We start from the raw sequence: 18,287 nt of genomic DNA on the forward strand, positions 1-18,287 counted from the left end.
TCCAGCAGCATGGCATTGATAGATATTGGGCATAGATGTGTCATTCCACTGGCACCCTGGCAAACTGCAAACAGAAGACCTGAAGCAATAAGGGGGTTATAAACAATGGAGATTGCAATGGAAATAAATGGAATGTCTCTTCCCTCGCCTATGGCTCTAGGTTCCATTATAAAACTTTGGGTTTATGTTTCCATCATCCATATTTTTCCTATTTACTTAATGGATAGCTTAAAATACAGCATTTCAGTTACCTTTCATTTATTGTGAGATTATTTGTTCTCAATTTCTGCCGCACATTACATGTAGTGTAGTCTTCCTTTTCACTAGTGCATATGAAATCTAAGAAATAATTTTGTGGATCACTTTTATCAAGAGCGATAGTAAGTCCTGTTACTCACTGGCAGATCCTGTGTACAGATGTAGAATTGAATGTCTGCTACATAACAGCTGCTTTACCATTACTATCATTTCAGAAATAGAAGTGAAATATATACTCATAGGATTCGGGTGCATAGATGAAAGCCATGTTATTAGAGTTGATATAATTCAATGATGTTTTTTTCCCCTTTACATTATATATTATGGAAGTTGATACATGTCTATTTAAAAATAGAGAAACTGCTTAGGCAAAATCACCAAACTTATTTCCCTGGCCAGGTAAGAGCAGCATACAGGTCTACTATATAATAACACAGCAACAAAAGTTTTAATTTGGCACACGAGACAGAAATGCACAAAGGCAATATTTAAATAACAAATTTCCTGCAGCCTCAATGATAGATCAAAACATTCCAAATTAATATCAGACACGTGTCTTTAAGTGTGTGTATATATATATATATACGTACGTATATATATATATATATATATATATGTATGTATATATATATATATATATATACGTACCTTTATGCATAGTAAAAAAATATACTTTCTATGTCTTGCCTGGCCATCACCTTTGACTTTTACTTAACTTCCTACTTTTATCTTTTCATAGTTTCAGCGTCTGTGTATCTGTGGTGGACAGCCTTTTTTCCTGTCATGGGGTTAGATAGTCACATTCTGTTGCGTACTTCGATCCCCACATTCTGTGTGATTTATTTAGTTTTGGCTTCTGCCTCACTCATCTCTATCTTTGTTTAACTCACTTCATTATACTTAATAAACAACTTTGAATGTGGGTTAAATAATAGCAAGAGATGAAAACCTACATAATTCTGGTTACTATTGTTTAATCTCTTTTCTACAGGCTTTAAAATACAAAGTTCTGGTAAAAAATAAAAAAGCTGGAACAATTGAGGAAGCCATGCTCAGGATGGATGATGACAATCGTGGCAAGACGGAGGAGGTGTCTGATTCTGACAGTCTGTCTGACGACTATGACTCAGATGACACACTGCCTCTTGCACGATCAAGGAGCCCCATCAAAAGAAAAGCAGACCGTAAATCTTCACGTAGATCTTCAATCCCGCCTCAAAAAAAGCAAAAGGTAACTTTTGCCTCAATTGAATATAGAGAACACATAGATGTTAAAAAAACCCCCAAAAAACTAAATTATCTTAAAATAAAGGCTAAATTTAAAAAGTAAACTTTAAAATTACTAAGATCAGTGCATTTGGAAATTGCATGTTTTGACTGAAGGTTTTGGAGTTTTTTCTCTTCTCAAAAAGAAAAGCCAGACTGGACCATATTTTAGCATCCAACTAAAAAGCAACTCCTCCCTGTTCTCCCATCTTGAACTTCAACTGCATTTTCCTCTTTCAAGTCCTGTGCTTGTCCCAGGCGCTCAGTACCACAGTAGATTTAGGATGAAGTTACCCAAGTATTTTGTTGGTCCCATGGCCCTCCTGGAACTACGAATGGAGAACACTTATAGCAGCTCCTGATGACAACAGACAGAGTTAGCTATTTCTTCCCCAAGTCCACCGGTTTATTTTCAAGATAGATAGATTCCCCTAATTTCTTCTGTTCTGCATTTTTGCATTAAATTGGGTGCACATTTCTGGTTGTGCTGAAACATTTTTCAGCACCTAGAATAAAAAAGATATTTTTATAATAAAATAAACAAATTTTTTTTGAGACATAACATTAAGTACAATTTCTGAAAGAGAGTGTAAAAGTTGGACGCACTCTCCTTTTTGAAAGTAAAATTGAGCTTACTCTTTTTTTTCAACCAAGTATAATTCTCTACCATGGAAAATCTGTTGCTTCATCAGGGTTCAGACTGCTTTTTTCAAGATTTTTAAGGCATCAGGCAGCACCCTGTATCCAGTTGTGGTTGCACATCATGCTCTGATTTCCTGAATGTGGCTAAACTGGCAATGCTCCTCAGAGGTCAGAGTTCTTGCTGAGAGGCAGCATCTCTTTTCTTTATATGATTTGATGGTCAAGGTCTTTGCTTCTTTCTCATTCCATCTGACATAGAGAGATAGCAAGGAAAAATTCTGAGGAAGGATGGAGTCCTCTTTGAATGGGAAAGGCCCACTTTCAAGATAATAGGTTCAAATATATTTGTAGGATTATGTTACAGACCTCAATGTATTCCACATCCTCTTGACTGACAGCAGCAACAAAAGGTATTTGCTCATGATTCACAGGCAGAAGAGAAAATGGTTTGCAAGGTCCCACCCTGTTGGAGTATTTATCCTGATGTTCCACTGTGTTGCTTTATGGGAGGGTGGGGGAGCATTTGAATCCACAGCCAAGATACCACAGTGATGCTATTGGCTTCTCTGTGTCAGTGCCTGCCACATCCAGAGAGCTGTATTTTTCAGGAATTCCACGGTAGTAGGCTCCTATTATTCCTCATGGGACATAGCCCCAGATTAATTATTGCACTTGAACTTTGAATAGTTTAAGAGCCACAAGCAAGTAATCTTTATTATTTTGTCAGATGAGAATTTGCCTTCAAAAGCTTTAATGGAATGTAAACATGATTAGCATCATCAACTCTCTGCTGGCAACTGCCCCTGATTAGCTCACAAGTTATGCTAAGGAAAATAAAGTGGTCATGTAGTGCCTCACTCTAAGAGAGAAGACCCTGGAAAATTTCAGTCATTTTTGCTTATTTTGGTAAAGGAGCAAAACTAAATTAAGATGTTGGTGAGACAACTTTCCACCTTAATTAGGAAGAAAAGAGTTTCCTAACTTCCGAGCAATGCTTAGAGGAATATGCCTTTGACTAATTTGCTTGGCACAATGTAATATTCTCCTGTTAGTCTACATTTTATAGTTGAGTTTATGCTGTCAATATTTTCTAGTACTTTATGTATTTATGAATAGAAAGTTGGAATTATATTTTAAATTAATTATGTTAAAAGTCATAAAAAAAAGGTTGTTATTTACAAACCAGTCTTAGAAGTAGGAAAATTGTAAAGCTATCCAGAGCACTCTGCTAGGATGCACTGATAGCATTTCTCCACTCACCCTCCAATTGCTATGATAAACGTGGGCACAATAACCTTGATTTTCTCTCACTGGTTCAACTCTCACTATTAAAGGTCATATGTATCAAATCCATTAACTGTGACATGCTTTATGCATCCAAAATTATTGTTTCTATGAATTATTAATATTAATAATAATGAAATAAGCCTTATTGTGATTTTTTATTCTGTTATTCATCTGATGATTATTAGGTGAAGAAGGGAAGGATTGCTCTTGCATTATCGGACCTTGTGGTTTATACTAAATCTCAGAAATTTGTGAATTTTGACTATTCCATGGAGAATCAGAAGTGCTATGAAAATAATTCAATTGGAGAGTCTCAAGCACGAAAATTGGCAAGATATTCAGGTAATTTCTTTTGAGGTAATCAGTTAAAAGTTACATTATTATTATGGTTCACTGCTTAGGCATTGGAAGGGTTAAAATTTTATGAAACACATGCTGTCTGATATTATTTGCTTCTTTGTATAACACTGTTTTAGAAATATTCTTTGCATAACATTTTTTTATTTTTGTTGGTTTTGCGAGGAAAATTGAAATTCAACTTGTTTTAATTGGGTCCTTTTATAAGAACGTATATTAACACAGTCTACAAAATGTATGTTTTCCTTTTGATTCATTGTTTTCTGCATCAAATAATTCAGAAGTTGAAGTCAATACTTGAAAACGTGTGGAATAAATTTCACTCCCCTCACAATATCTGGGCTGAGAACTCAGTGGAGGTGGCCTGGCAATCCTGTGGCTTTTTGGTGAGAGCTGAAGATAAGAGAGTCTTCATTAATGGGATGGATAAACCCCAGAGCAGGCAGTTTGCTCCACTGGACCAGACCTTTCATCCCAGACAAGCTGGATTATTCAAAACTCATTCTGTGTTCGAGCATCTCCATTTGGTGCAGCCAGTGCAGCGCAGCCTCTGCTGTTTTTAATTCCAGCTGCCTGCCAAGAGCACTGAGGGAGTGTTAAGAGCAGAGATCACTGACCATGACAATGACAATGAAGTTTGCCACGTGCCCATTCACTCGGGGCCAGCCCAGCTGCCACCCACGACTTCGTGGCGGTGATTCAATGGTTGGTGAGGTGAATGATGCTGAACGGCATGAAAACAAGTAGGATTTTGCCAGCCATCCGCAGTCAGTCCTTCCTCTCTGTTTTTTCTGCCGATCTAGGGAATATAAAAGTAATTCTGTAACCCCTCCTCCCTCCCTCTGCCCCCCCCCAAAAAACGAACAACAAATCAAACCAAAATCAAACAAACAAAAAACCCTAAACAAACAAAAAATGAGACAAGAAGAGGAGGGGAAAGAACAGAGAGATGACCCTGGAAATGTAGATTTTTGTTTAATTACTAAAAAGAAATCTCGTAGATAGAAGTGAACTGGAGTTTCCAACATCTGTGTAGTTTATGCCTACATATGAGAAGGGAGGGAACACTGCCAGCAGAAGGAAAAGCAATGTACATGAATAGTTAACATCTTCTCAGGCTTGTAAAGGAACTATTTAAGAGGCCGTTAAAAATGTGCTGTTCCCTAGTATTAATATTATTTAGTCATTTTATTTAAACCTCCCAACAAGCCAAGATCATCTAGGGATAACTTTTCGTTCATTTTGAGCTAGTATAGAATGAAGGGGCTCTTTGAGCAGCTTCCTGTTTTATGTCTTAGTTTCCCATGAGAACACAGAGGGTTTTAGTGTAAAAATACTGTGTTTACTTAGCAAAGATGTGAAGAAACAGAATATTTCAGAGAAGGAATGATTTTTGGTTAATGAATTTTTTACTAAAATCTGCACTATATCTAGAAATACTGTCAGATTCAAATATATGTGAAATATTAGGGTTTTTAAATAGGATTTTAAATAGGATTTTAGAGGATTTTAATATCTTATAGTCCCGTATCTCAGCGTCCATATAGTAATGTATGATATTGTGTCAAAAAACTGCTGGATCAGATTATTGTATTTTTATTATTATTTATTCAAATAGGAGCCCTTAAATAATAAAGGTTTTCTTACCAAGCCTTCATCCTTCTCTTTTTCAGCTAAACAGTTTATTGCACATACTACAAGATTTATTACAAGAATTTACCCCAAGGGAACAAGAATGAGCTCTTCAAATTATAATCCTCAAGAGTTCTGGAATGTGGGGTGTCAAATGGGTATGTATGTTTGCAGAGACTATTACATTCCAGGCTTTACAGATAAAGAGTTTTTTGCTTCTTTTAATGTTTTGGTGTTTGTAGGTTACAAATTTTTCCCCAGCAGCATTGTTTTAATTTTTTGTTACAGAAACTTTTCCTTCAGTTCACATATACCATCAATTTCTCACACCTAGTAATCATAAATATCACTTTGTGTTAAATAGCTGTATTTTATCCCAAATATCAGATTTATTTTATTTTATTTTATTAATTTCTTTAAACTACCTTTTTTAATTGGATACTAAGAAAAATACTAATAACAATTCAGCATTTTTAAACATCCATTACACAGCAATGGAAGTCTCTTCTGAAGGATCTGTGGCTTTTCAATGGTTCTCTGTGACTTGAGAAGTACAGGTGCAGGAGATGTGAACACAACAATTGATAGTAGTGCCAAGAATTCCCAGAATATGATACGCTATGCAAGGAAGCACTCAAACATTTCTGGTCAGCACAACACCCAGGTACAGCTGGGAGCTGCTGGGAGCTTCCAGTCCCTATATAGATGCAACATACATTTAGCATCTTAATTTCCAATACACAACATATTTGTTTCCTGAGCAACAAAATAACAATAACTTTTGCTTCTCTTCATTTAAAGTTAGTAATATGAATTTGTTAAAAATAAGCATGAATTCTGCACCCAGCAGGCTTTGAAAAACCTCTCACCTGTAAGCATTTTGTCCTTGTCAATGGCTTTAGAGACAATCTTACCTTCATCTGCTTGTTCTTCAGTTTAAAAGATTCTCAGTTACAGAATATTTTTCATGTCTGCCTGCTACATTATCTTCAGCCCTAGGTAAAGTAGAGGAGAATATTTTTTGTACCCACATATATATTCTGTCTTTTTTTCTGAGTCTTTGGCAAGGCCACCTGAGGGAGACTGTGGGGTGAGCAGGGCACTTTGCCATAGGCTCCCAATTTTCAGAGGTGAAAGGTATGGACTCACCTTGTTATGTTAAAATACATACTCATTCAAGGACAGGCACAGATTTCACTCCGCCTGTAGGGCCCTAGAGCTCATGTCACCCTTGTTCCAGTCTTCCTTTTCCACTTTTTTCCTTTCACAGCTCCCCATATATCTTCTGTGACAAGTAACCTTCTCCATCCTGACTGTTATATTAGGGTAGAGTTTTATGTAACTGCAGGAGGATTAAAAAAATTACAATTTAGTATAAATTTTACTTGTTTCTGAGTCCTTATAAATGTTTATTTGCAGTACAGATTTGGACTTGGTGGGCTATCCAAGTATTTCCTCAGTACCATACTGTGTGAAATGGGTTATAATGGATTATATTCTGTCCTTGTGGTTCATCCACACTTCGTGTGATGTCTGGATTATTTACCTGGGGTGCTGCACTCTCTGTATGCTGTCATTTTTATATACTATATATTTCCATTAAAAACTAGTAAGTGTGTTCCATGCTTAGAGGAAGCACTAGCCAGAGGTCGTTAATTTAAAATTGAATTAATCTTTCAGTCTTATCATACTTTACGTCACTGGTTTTCTTTCTAGCCTGTAAATTTCCACACTTATCTCTGCAAAGAATATCTATTTGTTAGATCACAGACGGGACCAAAGTGTTTCAAAATTACTATATTCACTGTTTACTCAGAGTATACTTTAATGAGAAGTCATTCTAAACATTAGTATGCAAAACATATGACTTTTGGTGCATAGGGGCTTCAGGCCCCTTCCTGGAAGAATTAAAAATATGCAGGAAGTGGTTAGATCTGCCCTCTTGATCACTTCATTTGCATCTTCACTTTGAAAACCCCCAATTTTTCACATGGGAATAGGCCGATTCAAAACAATTCTCCACATACATAATTTCCAAGCCATGTTAGATCTATTCTTAACTCCCTAATCTGCTTTAGATGAACGTTTGGCAGAAATACAGCTGCTCTTCACAATGCAACTCCCAAAGTGAGTGAATCTCAGTGACTCTTCTGCTGATGTCCTTCAACTGATTTAACACAGATTTTTGAATTTTTATGTCTATCCCATGTCTGTATGGTCCACACGCCATTTTTATCTTCCTGCCATTGCACTTTACACTCCATGCACAGAAATAATCCCTCCAGATCCCTTCTATCACTTCCCTAAAACTCTTCTAAGGACTCTCAGATTTCTTCTGTGACACCTATTTCCCTTAACTCCCTTTCCTCCCCACACCTACAAACTTACCACTAAGTTACTTTAACATTCATAACCTTTCTGGCTGGGCAAAAAAAAATATTAGGTTTTGTTCAAACCTAAATATGATACTCCCTGCCAGGCCTCTGCATCATGTTATTATGAGAATTGAGTTATTCCTTCACTTCCCTTAGTGATCGACCCAAAACAGTGCTCTCTTCTGCACCTAGCCAACATTTTTCTCTAAATTGCTTGGAACATTTTAACTTGACACTCAGTTAAAGCAGGGTGAAGCAGTCCAACAGGCTCAGGATTTGTTGGGGTTGAGGACAAGACATGTAATTGTGTAAACCTAATTTCCAGAGGAAGGCAAGTTAAAAACCTCAGTAAAAAGTAGAGAATTTCCACAAAATGCATTTTGGATATCACTGTGCACTCTGTGTCCATTCTCTGAAAACTGAGTCTCGTAAGAACAGGAGGTTTTGTGAACAAAGAGGTCATAAGGAGAAAAAAACCCACGTTTTATAGTCTGTGAAAATTAGTATGCCTTCTGCATACAACTGCAGTGAGGCACTGGAAAGCACTGGTTTGCTGTATCCCTATCTCTTTTTTATTTAGTAAATAAAATTAAATGTAAAGATTTATGCAGAGAAAGAAAATTCAGGACAGTTATTCAAATCAACTGATATCAGTTGTTTTATGTCGGCTGAGAAAAACAGAAAAAAACCCAAAGAAAAAGAAAGCCTCAGTTAAAATGAAAATAGAAGGACTTAAATATCCTTTTGAATATGGCATTTCCACATAGTAGGAAATGTTATCCATGTATCAAAGCATTCTACAGGAATGACCAAAACATGTCATAAGCTATGGGAGAAAGCCATGGTGTGGCAAGTACAGAATTTTGTTTTAGAAGACCCCTTTTGGGCTTTTTGGAGTACTCATAAAAATTTATGTGCTACTGTGAAAATTCTACTGCTTGTATGATGGGTTTTTTTTCTTTTACTGTAGGTTTTGTTTTGGCCCGTGACACTGAAATGCAGCTTGGCATTTTTGTCACATCTGTTTTGTGGCTCAACCTTCTGTATAATAATATGGTAAAAAATAATGCATAAAAAGAGGAGTGATAAAGAGGTCTCTAACTAGTTCTGATTTTAACCTCTGAAGCCACCAAAGAAAAAGAAACCACCTTATTTCAATCTTGGTATGCCTCACCTCTGCAATTCAAAATGACTCAAATCTGACCTTGCCTGGATTCTGTGTCAATAGCTGTAGTATTACTGTCTTCTACTGGGTTTAATAGTCAAAAAATGCCTCCTTAGGAAGTGAACACTAGAGGACTAATTTTTCAGTTAACTTGTCCCTTGAACTTCATTGATTTGATCTTCATAAGTAGTGAAGTGGTACAGCTAATGCATGTGTAGACAGCTACAAATTAGGTGGGACAATATGATTCAATATATGAAGCTCCCCAAATGCACTCAGCTTTTCTTTGGAATGGCTACAAAGACTGGGAGTTATTTTGAATTAAGGTTTCATGCTTCTTCTGCAGAAATGTGCCTACTGCCAGGTTTATGAAAAAGCTCTTGGGCTACTCTGTAGCTTGCTTCTTTTTGGGCAGTTTTTGCTGTGTGAAATACATATTGGAATTTCTCTTAAAAATAAAGGAACATTGAAATTCCACTTTATCAGTTTTTCCAGCTACCTTCACTGCAGACAACCAATTGAATAGTAAATAATTTATGTGAAGTCTAATAAATTTTAAAGAAAGATTGGGGAAAAAAAAAAAAGCAGGAACACTATTGTTTCTGAAGTCCTTGCTGATCTTGTTCTAAAATCTGTCAGTGACTCAGACTGAAACAGAAAAGGGAAGCAGATAATATTCACTGCTCTGCCCAGAATCACTAGTCAAGCAAATCTTAAAAATTATTTTGGAAAAGTTTCAGGTGCAAAATTGGTCAAATGACAACCAAAGGATGCTCAGACTTACACTGAAGTATATCTTTCAGACTGACACATTAATTAGCTAGCAAAAATCAATTTAGATTTGGTTTAATAATTTATCAGGAATGTTTAGGTACTTTTCCCATGAGAACCTCACAAGAGAAGATCCCTACTTGAAACCCCTTGCAGGAGTACTAGGACAAAGGATGATTCTTCAACACCTGACATTTTTATTCTGGTAGAACTATTTGTAATTAAGTAGGAACAATGTCAGCAATTATGAACTGTATGACTGAATTCTTCACATTTCTAATGACAGTGTCTTTAGAAGTAACAGTATTAAATTGGCCCAAAGACAATACAGAAAGGACTGACTGCACATCCTAAGCATGTTATGTCAGACAGTTATGCATTTACTCAGTTCTCAGGGGAGCAGTCCCTCTTCCTATGGCAGAATCCCTCATGCTCTAGTCATAAATTAAGTTTCTGTAGAATAAAAGCAACCATTTCAAAATATGTAGGTGAAAAATAAAGCCAGAAATTATCATTAAGCTCAATAAAATGTGCATTCTGCAAGAGGGAAAAATACATACAGTTTGACCAATTTTTTTCCAGAAAAAAGGTGAGAATTTTTATGCCAAAAATTATACGATCCATATAAGCCTGCTCTGTGTTGTAAGGGAATCAATCATAGTATACTATTTTTTTTTCCCCAGGTAGACCAAAGTCCTTGTTCATAAAGTTTGGGTGGTATCTCACCTATTCACAGGTTTACTCTCTCAATTTGAAGCCCTTCCCCCTTGTCTTGTCATGCCCTTGTAAATCATCTCTCTCCATCTTCCTCAGACTTCTGAAATATTTCTGTAAATTTGGGCATGGATTGGGTGCAGCTGTGACCTGCATGTGAGAAGAAAGGACAGACAGTCCATGCCCAGCTTGAAGTGCTAATGTGGAATGAAAGCAGTGTCCTCAAATCAAATCACACTGATCATCTCATAACCAATGGCAACATACCGGAACATTGGGATACAATCCTGTTTTTAATAGTATTTCCCAGTCTGTGTGGAATTCAGTTCAAATTTTGAACGTCTAAGGCATAGATTTTTGTTGCATTCATTGAGAGAGGCCCACTTCAAGAACATAGGCAATTGGAAAGAGGTGAGAGGATGACAAGGCTGATAAAAGTGTGATCTATTATATCTCTTTAGATTCAAATGAGTGAGGTAAATAATGGAGATAGGAACATTGGCACTGAGTGCTTTTTGCAGTTTGTGGCTTCTCGCTTTCGAGTTCAGGCGGCACGCCCCGAAGCCACACAGAAAAGGCGAGCCACCACGCCGCCGCACCTGCCGGGTGTGCCCTGGTAGAGAAGCTCACTGACCGGTCTGCGGAGTCCCTGGGGGACAGAGGTGGGTCGGAAACGAGGTGGGGCAGAAGAATGTACAACACGCAGTCTGCAGGCTTCCAGGGATTTATTTGAGGGTCTTCGGGTGAGGGTCCAGGGACGGCGAGAAGGGACGGAGAGACAGGGATGGGCTGAGGGCTGGAAGTCCGGAGGCTGCAGGCCCCGAACAGCCAGTGACAGAGGGTTATATGGGGAAGGAAAAGGGGAGTGGTTTGGTGCACAGATCAACTGGGACAGTCAGAAGGAAGAGGGACAGGGACACAAACCAATAGTTACATGACAGGGGAGGGTACACAATTCAAATGAACCAATGATACACAACTCAAGAGGGAACAAAGGAGAAGTCTCTAGAAATAATTTCTTCAACTGGAGGGGCTCATGGTTGGTTTCCACAGGTCTCCATGACCTAAACAGTCCAGGCCGTCACAGCCCCCTGCGGCTGGTCTCTTGAGCACTAGAACTTGCAGGCATGCACCACAACAGCAGTTGATTTTTTTTGAAATGGCATAAAATTCAGACATTTTGAGATGCATTTTTAATGGCATAAAATGCAATTAAGTAACTCATTTTAAGAAAAATTGGGGACAGATGTGTCCTTATCCATTTTTAAATCTTCTCTTTTAAATCTTCCCTTCCCAATTAACCTTATTGTTGTAATATAGTTAATAAAACCAGGAAGCAAAGAATAAAAAATTTTAAAATGACGATTTAAAAGTCCCGGCGAGAATACTAATTGAGAGGCAGGATCACCAGAAAAAGATGTGCAGTTTTCCTCAACTGTCTTCAAATCATAGTCACAGTGCTCATTTTGGTTTTAAAAAGCTTTTGCTTTTAGTCTATAAATGTCTTGAATGGTGGTGTTTATGGAAGGTGCTGTATTTCAATTTTTAGAATGTCTTTAGTTCTGCAATTAGTTGTGGGAATTACTTCAGTTAACTGCTTCAGATATAGAGATTTGGGGCCAAAAATAGTATTCCTCTTTGTGTTATGGATTGGTTCATCTTTTTGGAGCTAGGCTATGTCCTAAATTCCATTTGCTGTGTGAAGTTATTTACATCTGGGACCAGCTGGGACAGCCATGGAAGCTTTGGTACTTTGCAAGATGATGTGAATATTAAACACTCTTATATGAAAGAGATTTGGCCTCATGCTTCTGGGAAGACTTAGATCATTTTCAGAAGGAGGAATCATACTGAAGAATTCCTTCGCTCAGGTTGTCCCCCAAGACCATGTTTTGCCACGCTCCTTTGATTTTGGTGTCAACATTAAAAAGCATTTGGTGCTTAATGAAAGGACTGAGGAGAAAGGTTAATGTACACAGTACTAAATTTCAGATGCCTTTCCTTCCCCATGAAAACCATACATTAATATTATGTACTGCTCAGATGGTTTCATTGCAAGCACATTTGGGCTTCTTTCCAAAAGAAACTGTCAGTTTAAATCTCTCTTCGTACACACTTTAAATTTATCCTGTTTCATAACAGTACAAAGGATGTTATTGACAATTCTGTTTTTGAATTCAGCAAAGCTAAAACGAAATGCTGGGTAGAAATTCGGTGTTGTTTGCAGAAAGATATTGCTAAGCCTACGCTGCTAGGCATAGGTTTTCGTTTATGATCCTTGCCATTTCTCAAGAAGTGTTAAGGCTATAACTGCACCTCATTAAAAAGAAAAACTGTGCATCAATACATCATAAAGCAGTGCCCAGGGAGGCCTCAAGCAGCTATGAACCTGGCAAACAGTTTTAGTAGAGGTTTGCTTCTCAGAGAATATGACACAAAATCTCACATTTGCTTAATCACATTAAAACTTGCAATACCAAGAAACCAGTAGGTAAATTATAACTACTGTTCCATGTGTTTTTAACTTGTTCTAAGGTCAAATTAAATTAAATGAAAACACAGTACTGATGTTTGAAGATATGAACCCACAATAACAATGGCCTTGCCTTGTATTGCAAAAGTAATTTTCATAGTATGAAAAAATGTGAAGTATTTTACTTTGCTTGTTTTTGTTGCTCCATCAGATTTTCCTGCTCAGTCGTCTATAAAGCTTGGTAAATTTAGCAATAGTCTCATTATGTGCAATCATGTAATTTGGTTCATCATGTGGAAGCTGCTATTTGAAGCTGACTGTTTGATGTCCCTAATTTCAGTTGCACTTTTAAACCCACATATTCTGAAAGTGTGGCCTAGGAATCACCTGTGAACTGAGATTATCTGTAGGTCAGACTTTTAGGGGCCTCAGGATTGCAGCTCTTGTAGCATCCACTGCAAAGCTTGATTCAGTGTATTAAAATATGACAAGCATCATATATGTTATAAATGACAATGGGTCAATCAGAATTTAGCAGCAGAATTTTAATAGAAATTAAGAATTTAGAATATAAGGCTGGAAAGCAATAAGCAAGCAGCGCGCTGGGTGTGTCGCAGAGTCTCGCTCTACCAACGACACACACACTTTGGTCTAAGCTTCCCCTTTTTATACATTATCAGGTTTCGTTTCTCCAGTATCTCCACCCTCTTAAGTTCCTCTTTTTCATGCTATGCTCTGTCTTCTGCGCTTGCTGTTCCTAAGGGGTCGTTTCGCTCCTTCTGGTGGTCGTTTTTGGGGGGGGAGAGACCATAGATCTTCTTTGCTCATCTTCTCCTTTTTTGTTATGTTGCATAACAATACCCAATGTAATTTCAGCATATAGCCAATGCAATATTAGCACATGGTTGTGTTACAAAATAGCCAATACAATCTAACAATAGCTAAAATACTAGCGCATGATTATGTTACACAATAGCCAATGCAGTCCTTGTGGTCTATATCTTAATTTAATTTTTCATGCCTTATAAGGATGACTCAGTCTCTCATTCCTCCTGGCAGTCCTCTGTGCTAATGGGTTCTAGGGCTAATTTACACTCAGTGCACCAACATTTGAAACATTGTATCTCTTTTGACACGAATCATACCTGCATTTATAACAATATAGCACCAAATTTGGGGCTGTTTCTGGATGATGTGTTGAGTCATAAAAAGCAAATTGTGAACCACAGCCAAAACCATACCAAGAGAATTCTTATCCTGTTAAAAAAAGGCAATGGTGTGCAATGGGCAATATGAACACTCTGAAGTTTGATTTTTCTTGTCAAAGGTAAAACTGATTTCCTTTGTATATTAATATAAAGTCATGTCTGTATGTACATTAGCATTTAAATCAAAGTAGGAGTGCATGTTATGTTTTGTTGTTGTTGTTGTCATTGGGGTTTTTTTTTGGGGGGGGGTTGTTTGTTTAGAGTTTTTCTAGACAAGGTTTCCAGTTCCTACTTGCTGCATGTTGGTTCGTGATGCAGAGCAGTCTTAGCTAGCACAGATGGGCTTCCTTTCAGATTAAACAGATTATGCACTCTGGGAGCCCTTCATGTATTCCAGCCATTAATTGGTTTTGAGACTTTGGAACCAGGCTAGAGCTCTTCAGATGTAACCCCACCAAAAACATGTGTAGTGCAAATATCAGGTCCATCGTACCAGCTGCTTCCTTCCTATTTGTGTCATTTGCCACAGAACATTTGAAAAGGATCATCAAAGCAGTGAAGGAACAAATAATTTTTTCAGCGAAAACAATTTTGTGTGCTTTCCACTTGAGATCGTGATTTTTTAATTGTGTCAAAGGTTCATTCAATACATTCATATTAGCTCATAAGAACATGTAATAAGGTCCTCTTCCTGAATTATTATGAGAAGTCACTTGAACTGCTTAAATTCTTCTTTTTTAATTCCTACTAAACCATCATTTTAAGTAAATGACTTTTCATATTTTCCTGTTTAACACGTCATAGATTCATAATGTCATAATTCATTGCTGATTTAATATCTGCATTTTCTATTTTGAATTTGACAGGAAGTTCCAAAGTACTGGAATAAGGGGACCATTTCATTAACAGGTCTATTTCAATGTTGGCTTTACCTCATGAATTACAATATCCTGTTGATGAGAAGTGGGATATTTTATTATTGGTGCTGCAGCAAACCAAAAATGTTTTGAACTGCCAAGAAAAGCAAAATCTGTCAGGTGTACCCTTACAATAATCACCAGTACTGGAGGATTGGTCTCCAAGTGTGTGCTCACATAAATTTAAGAACACTTTTAAAATTGCTTCTACTTCTATAAACTTATATGTATTTGCACGGAATATTCTCACTGTAAACTAAAGCTTCTTGATCTTCTGGGTGAGACGTTTTTATGATGAATTCTGCATCATAACTAAGGTTAGATACAATCCTCTGGTTTTGACTTCTGCACCAGAACTTTGTTAGCAGGTTTGAGGTGCAGGGTCTTGCTGCTGTGGAGAAACTAGGATATGAATTTAGTTCTTATGGAGGAAAAAAGATCTCTCATATTCTCCAAGGTCTAGTTTAGAAGGAAAAGGGAAAACACATATAGCAATGTAAAAACCATCTTTAAGGCAATTCTTAAAATGTGGTGCAGTTCTAAATAGTGCACTGCTTTTGTGAACAAATAATTCATTATGGAACACTACTTAATTTAAGAGGAATAACGGGATTTTACATATGAATTGAAAGATATACATAACTTAAGCCCATTTACTTTTTTTTTTACCATTTGTTTTATAAAATGTTACCAAACCTAATTCATTAAAATCAATATTGTTGTAATTTTACAGTGGCCTTAAACTTCCAAACACCGGGAACACAAATGGAATTGCAAGATGGAAAATTCTTGGACAATGGTGGTTGTGGCTATGTGCTGAAACCTGAATTCTTGAGGGATCGCTATACAACATTTACACCCCAAAATGTGGGAGGATACAGTAATCCAATGTCTCTGTCAATAAGGGTAAGATTACTGAAGCATTGCTTTTTTCCTTAAAAATGGGAAAGCAAATGCTATGTAGTTGCTATATATTGTTTGTTTTTCATCTTATTCCCATTCTTGGTTGTGGGGAACTTTAATAATGTTATTAACAAGATGGTAAAATTCTCATATAGAATCAACTGCTGCTTGACTGCTTTCCCATCTGTAGTTCACTTATGTTTGCTAAAAATATGTATGGGTTCAGAGCCTCTAAGAGTCTGTAAAAGTATATGAACTTTCATGATATTGTTTAGAGAAATATAAATAATGTAGCTGACTAAGGCACCGGCCAATTGTGCTTGTGAAAACTGAACTCTGCAAACACAGAAATCAAATGTGCACTTTGGGTGTTATTTCTTTTGGTATCAATAGTATCATGTGTACTATTATAATGTTAATTGACATATGGAAATTTTAGAAGATAAGATAGGAAGCTTTATGCTTATTTTAAGTCTCATTATCTTCTTATGCATATAAAAAAAGACTATTTATAATCCTAGAATAATATGTATATGTGTGAAAGGAGGGATAAATTAATAAGCCTTTGAATTATTTCTACTTGTCCAAAATTACAATGTGATTTACTTCCTAAAAATACTAGAAATACATGTCATTTACAAATAAAAGGTTAGAAAAGCACCTTTCTTGAGGTCAAGTAGATTTATTATAATTGTTTACTAATTAGAAAACTATAATCTCCCAATGGAAAAGTAATATTTCTCATTACACAGAATACTACTTGCATAAATGCTATTTAATTAGCATACAATTAGTGCATAATTGCTATTTTGTTTCTTTCAGAGTAATAAATAGAGGAGATAAAACAATAGTTAGTGACAATTATAAAATACTTACATAATGCATGCACCCAATCAAGAACATTTTAGTGCCCTGACAATGAGCATACCAATTGTGAAAAGACATTACTGGATTATTTCAAGTAGCCAGGCAAATACATGAGTTATTTTAGCCTTAACTTGTATGAAGCTGGAATTAAGCTGAGGAGAACCCCCCAACTGTAATGCAGGAGGCAGACAAAGTCATTGTCAATGTAAGGGAAGTGTCTGAGTTTGGAAAAAGCTGGAGAAGAAGAAGGCAGTGTTTTTGACTGAGGACTTTAGACTGACATTACAGGCTGGGTAGTGTAGGCTGCAGAGAAGCAGTGGCATCCCGCTGGCTGATAGACTGAAGGGCACAGAGAGCACCATTCATAGTCAGCAGCAAAACCCAGGAAATAGTGATTGAAGACAAAAGGAATCAGGAGCAGCAGTCAAAGGAAAAGCAGTTTCTGCTGCAAAAGTTACTAACCAGATGAATGGAGACATTACTTAAGAGAAAGGAAAGATATAAAACATCTAGGGGTCAAATCTCTCTGAGTGAATGAATGAATGAATGAATGAATAAAAATCACATGGGGACTGATTTTACTGAATTGATTATCCTTAACCTGATGTGCCACAATCCATGTCAACAAGGAGCATAGAACCTTTGAAGCAGAAATAGAGAAATTCAAGGTGCTTCATAAAGAGTCTTCTCAGCCTAAAAATTTTTACAACTGTCTGTATGTCTGCATCACCTTGGGTCTCACAAATTGATTGGATTTATGGATTTGGGTCATTGTGTGCCTAAAGGAGGTCCCTCTTTTCCCACCCCAGGGGAGATGTAGACTGGGTCTAGCAATGGGGTAGGAGTGTGACACAGGGGTCACTGGGGCTGCATTTTCATCATGGCATTCAGGGCATGGCAAGCAACCTCCCAGGGTCTTAGTGGTCTTAGTGGACAGCCCATCAGTGATTGCAAAGCTTTCTGGTGAAGGTAGTAGCTATTTCCTTGAAAGAAAGCATCAGTGTTTGCTAAGCCACTGCTCTTCAATATTTCAGGCTAGGACTTCTCTTGTAGCAAGGTGTTACAGAAAATACCTAAGCAAAATGTGGAATTTGATTTTTTTGGTGGTTGACAAAGGAATAAGAATCTCTTATGATGATTAGTCCTGAGAACAGGATCGGGAGTCATATCTTTCACCTAGGCTTTCAGGCTTGTATCTATCTCTTGATACATTCTATACACTGATTTCTAAAAAGCTGATTACTGTACAGATATTTATTCTCTCCTAGGTGTCCTGAAATATAGGTAGAAAGCAGACAAAGTTGTGACTCTCAGAAATCCTTTCTTAGGCTGGGTGCCAGATTACAGGGCAGTCTGAGACAAAATTTCCAGGTAGCTAACTAAATTAAGGAGAAAAACATCAGGGTGCTTACTAAATGAAGCGTTTTTACGTGTTACAGTGCAAGAGAAGGA

General features: G+C 37.0%; 1 protein-coding gene across 1 annotated transcript in view; it reads left to right on the forward strand.

Moving 5' to 3' along the window:
• PLCZ1 (phospholipase C zeta 1) overlaps window positions 1–18,287 on the forward strand; it is a 45,600-nt gene that overhangs the window by 21,575 nt on the left and 5,738 nt on the right. The window contains exons 7-10 of the mRNA XM_085049214.1: window positions 1,250–1,489; window positions 3,639–3,795; window positions 5,484–5,600; window positions 15,799–15,971. Coding sequence (XP_084905340.1) covers window positions 1,250–1,489; window positions 3,639–3,795; window positions 5,484–5,600; window positions 15,799–15,971 — 687 coding nt within the window. The remainder of the gene's footprint in view (window positions 1–1,249; window positions 1,490–3,638; window positions 3,796–5,483; window positions 5,601–15,798; window positions 15,972–18,287) is intronic.

The sequence above is a fragment of the Lichenostomus cassidix genome, chromosome 1Aa (genome assembly GCF_008360975.1).
Source record: "Lichenostomus cassidix isolate B80296 chromosome 1Aa, HeHo_3.0, whole genome shotgun sequence".
Taxonomy (NCBI): Eukaryota; Metazoa; Chordata; class Aves; order Passeriformes; family Meliphagidae; genus Lichenostomus; species Lichenostomus cassidix.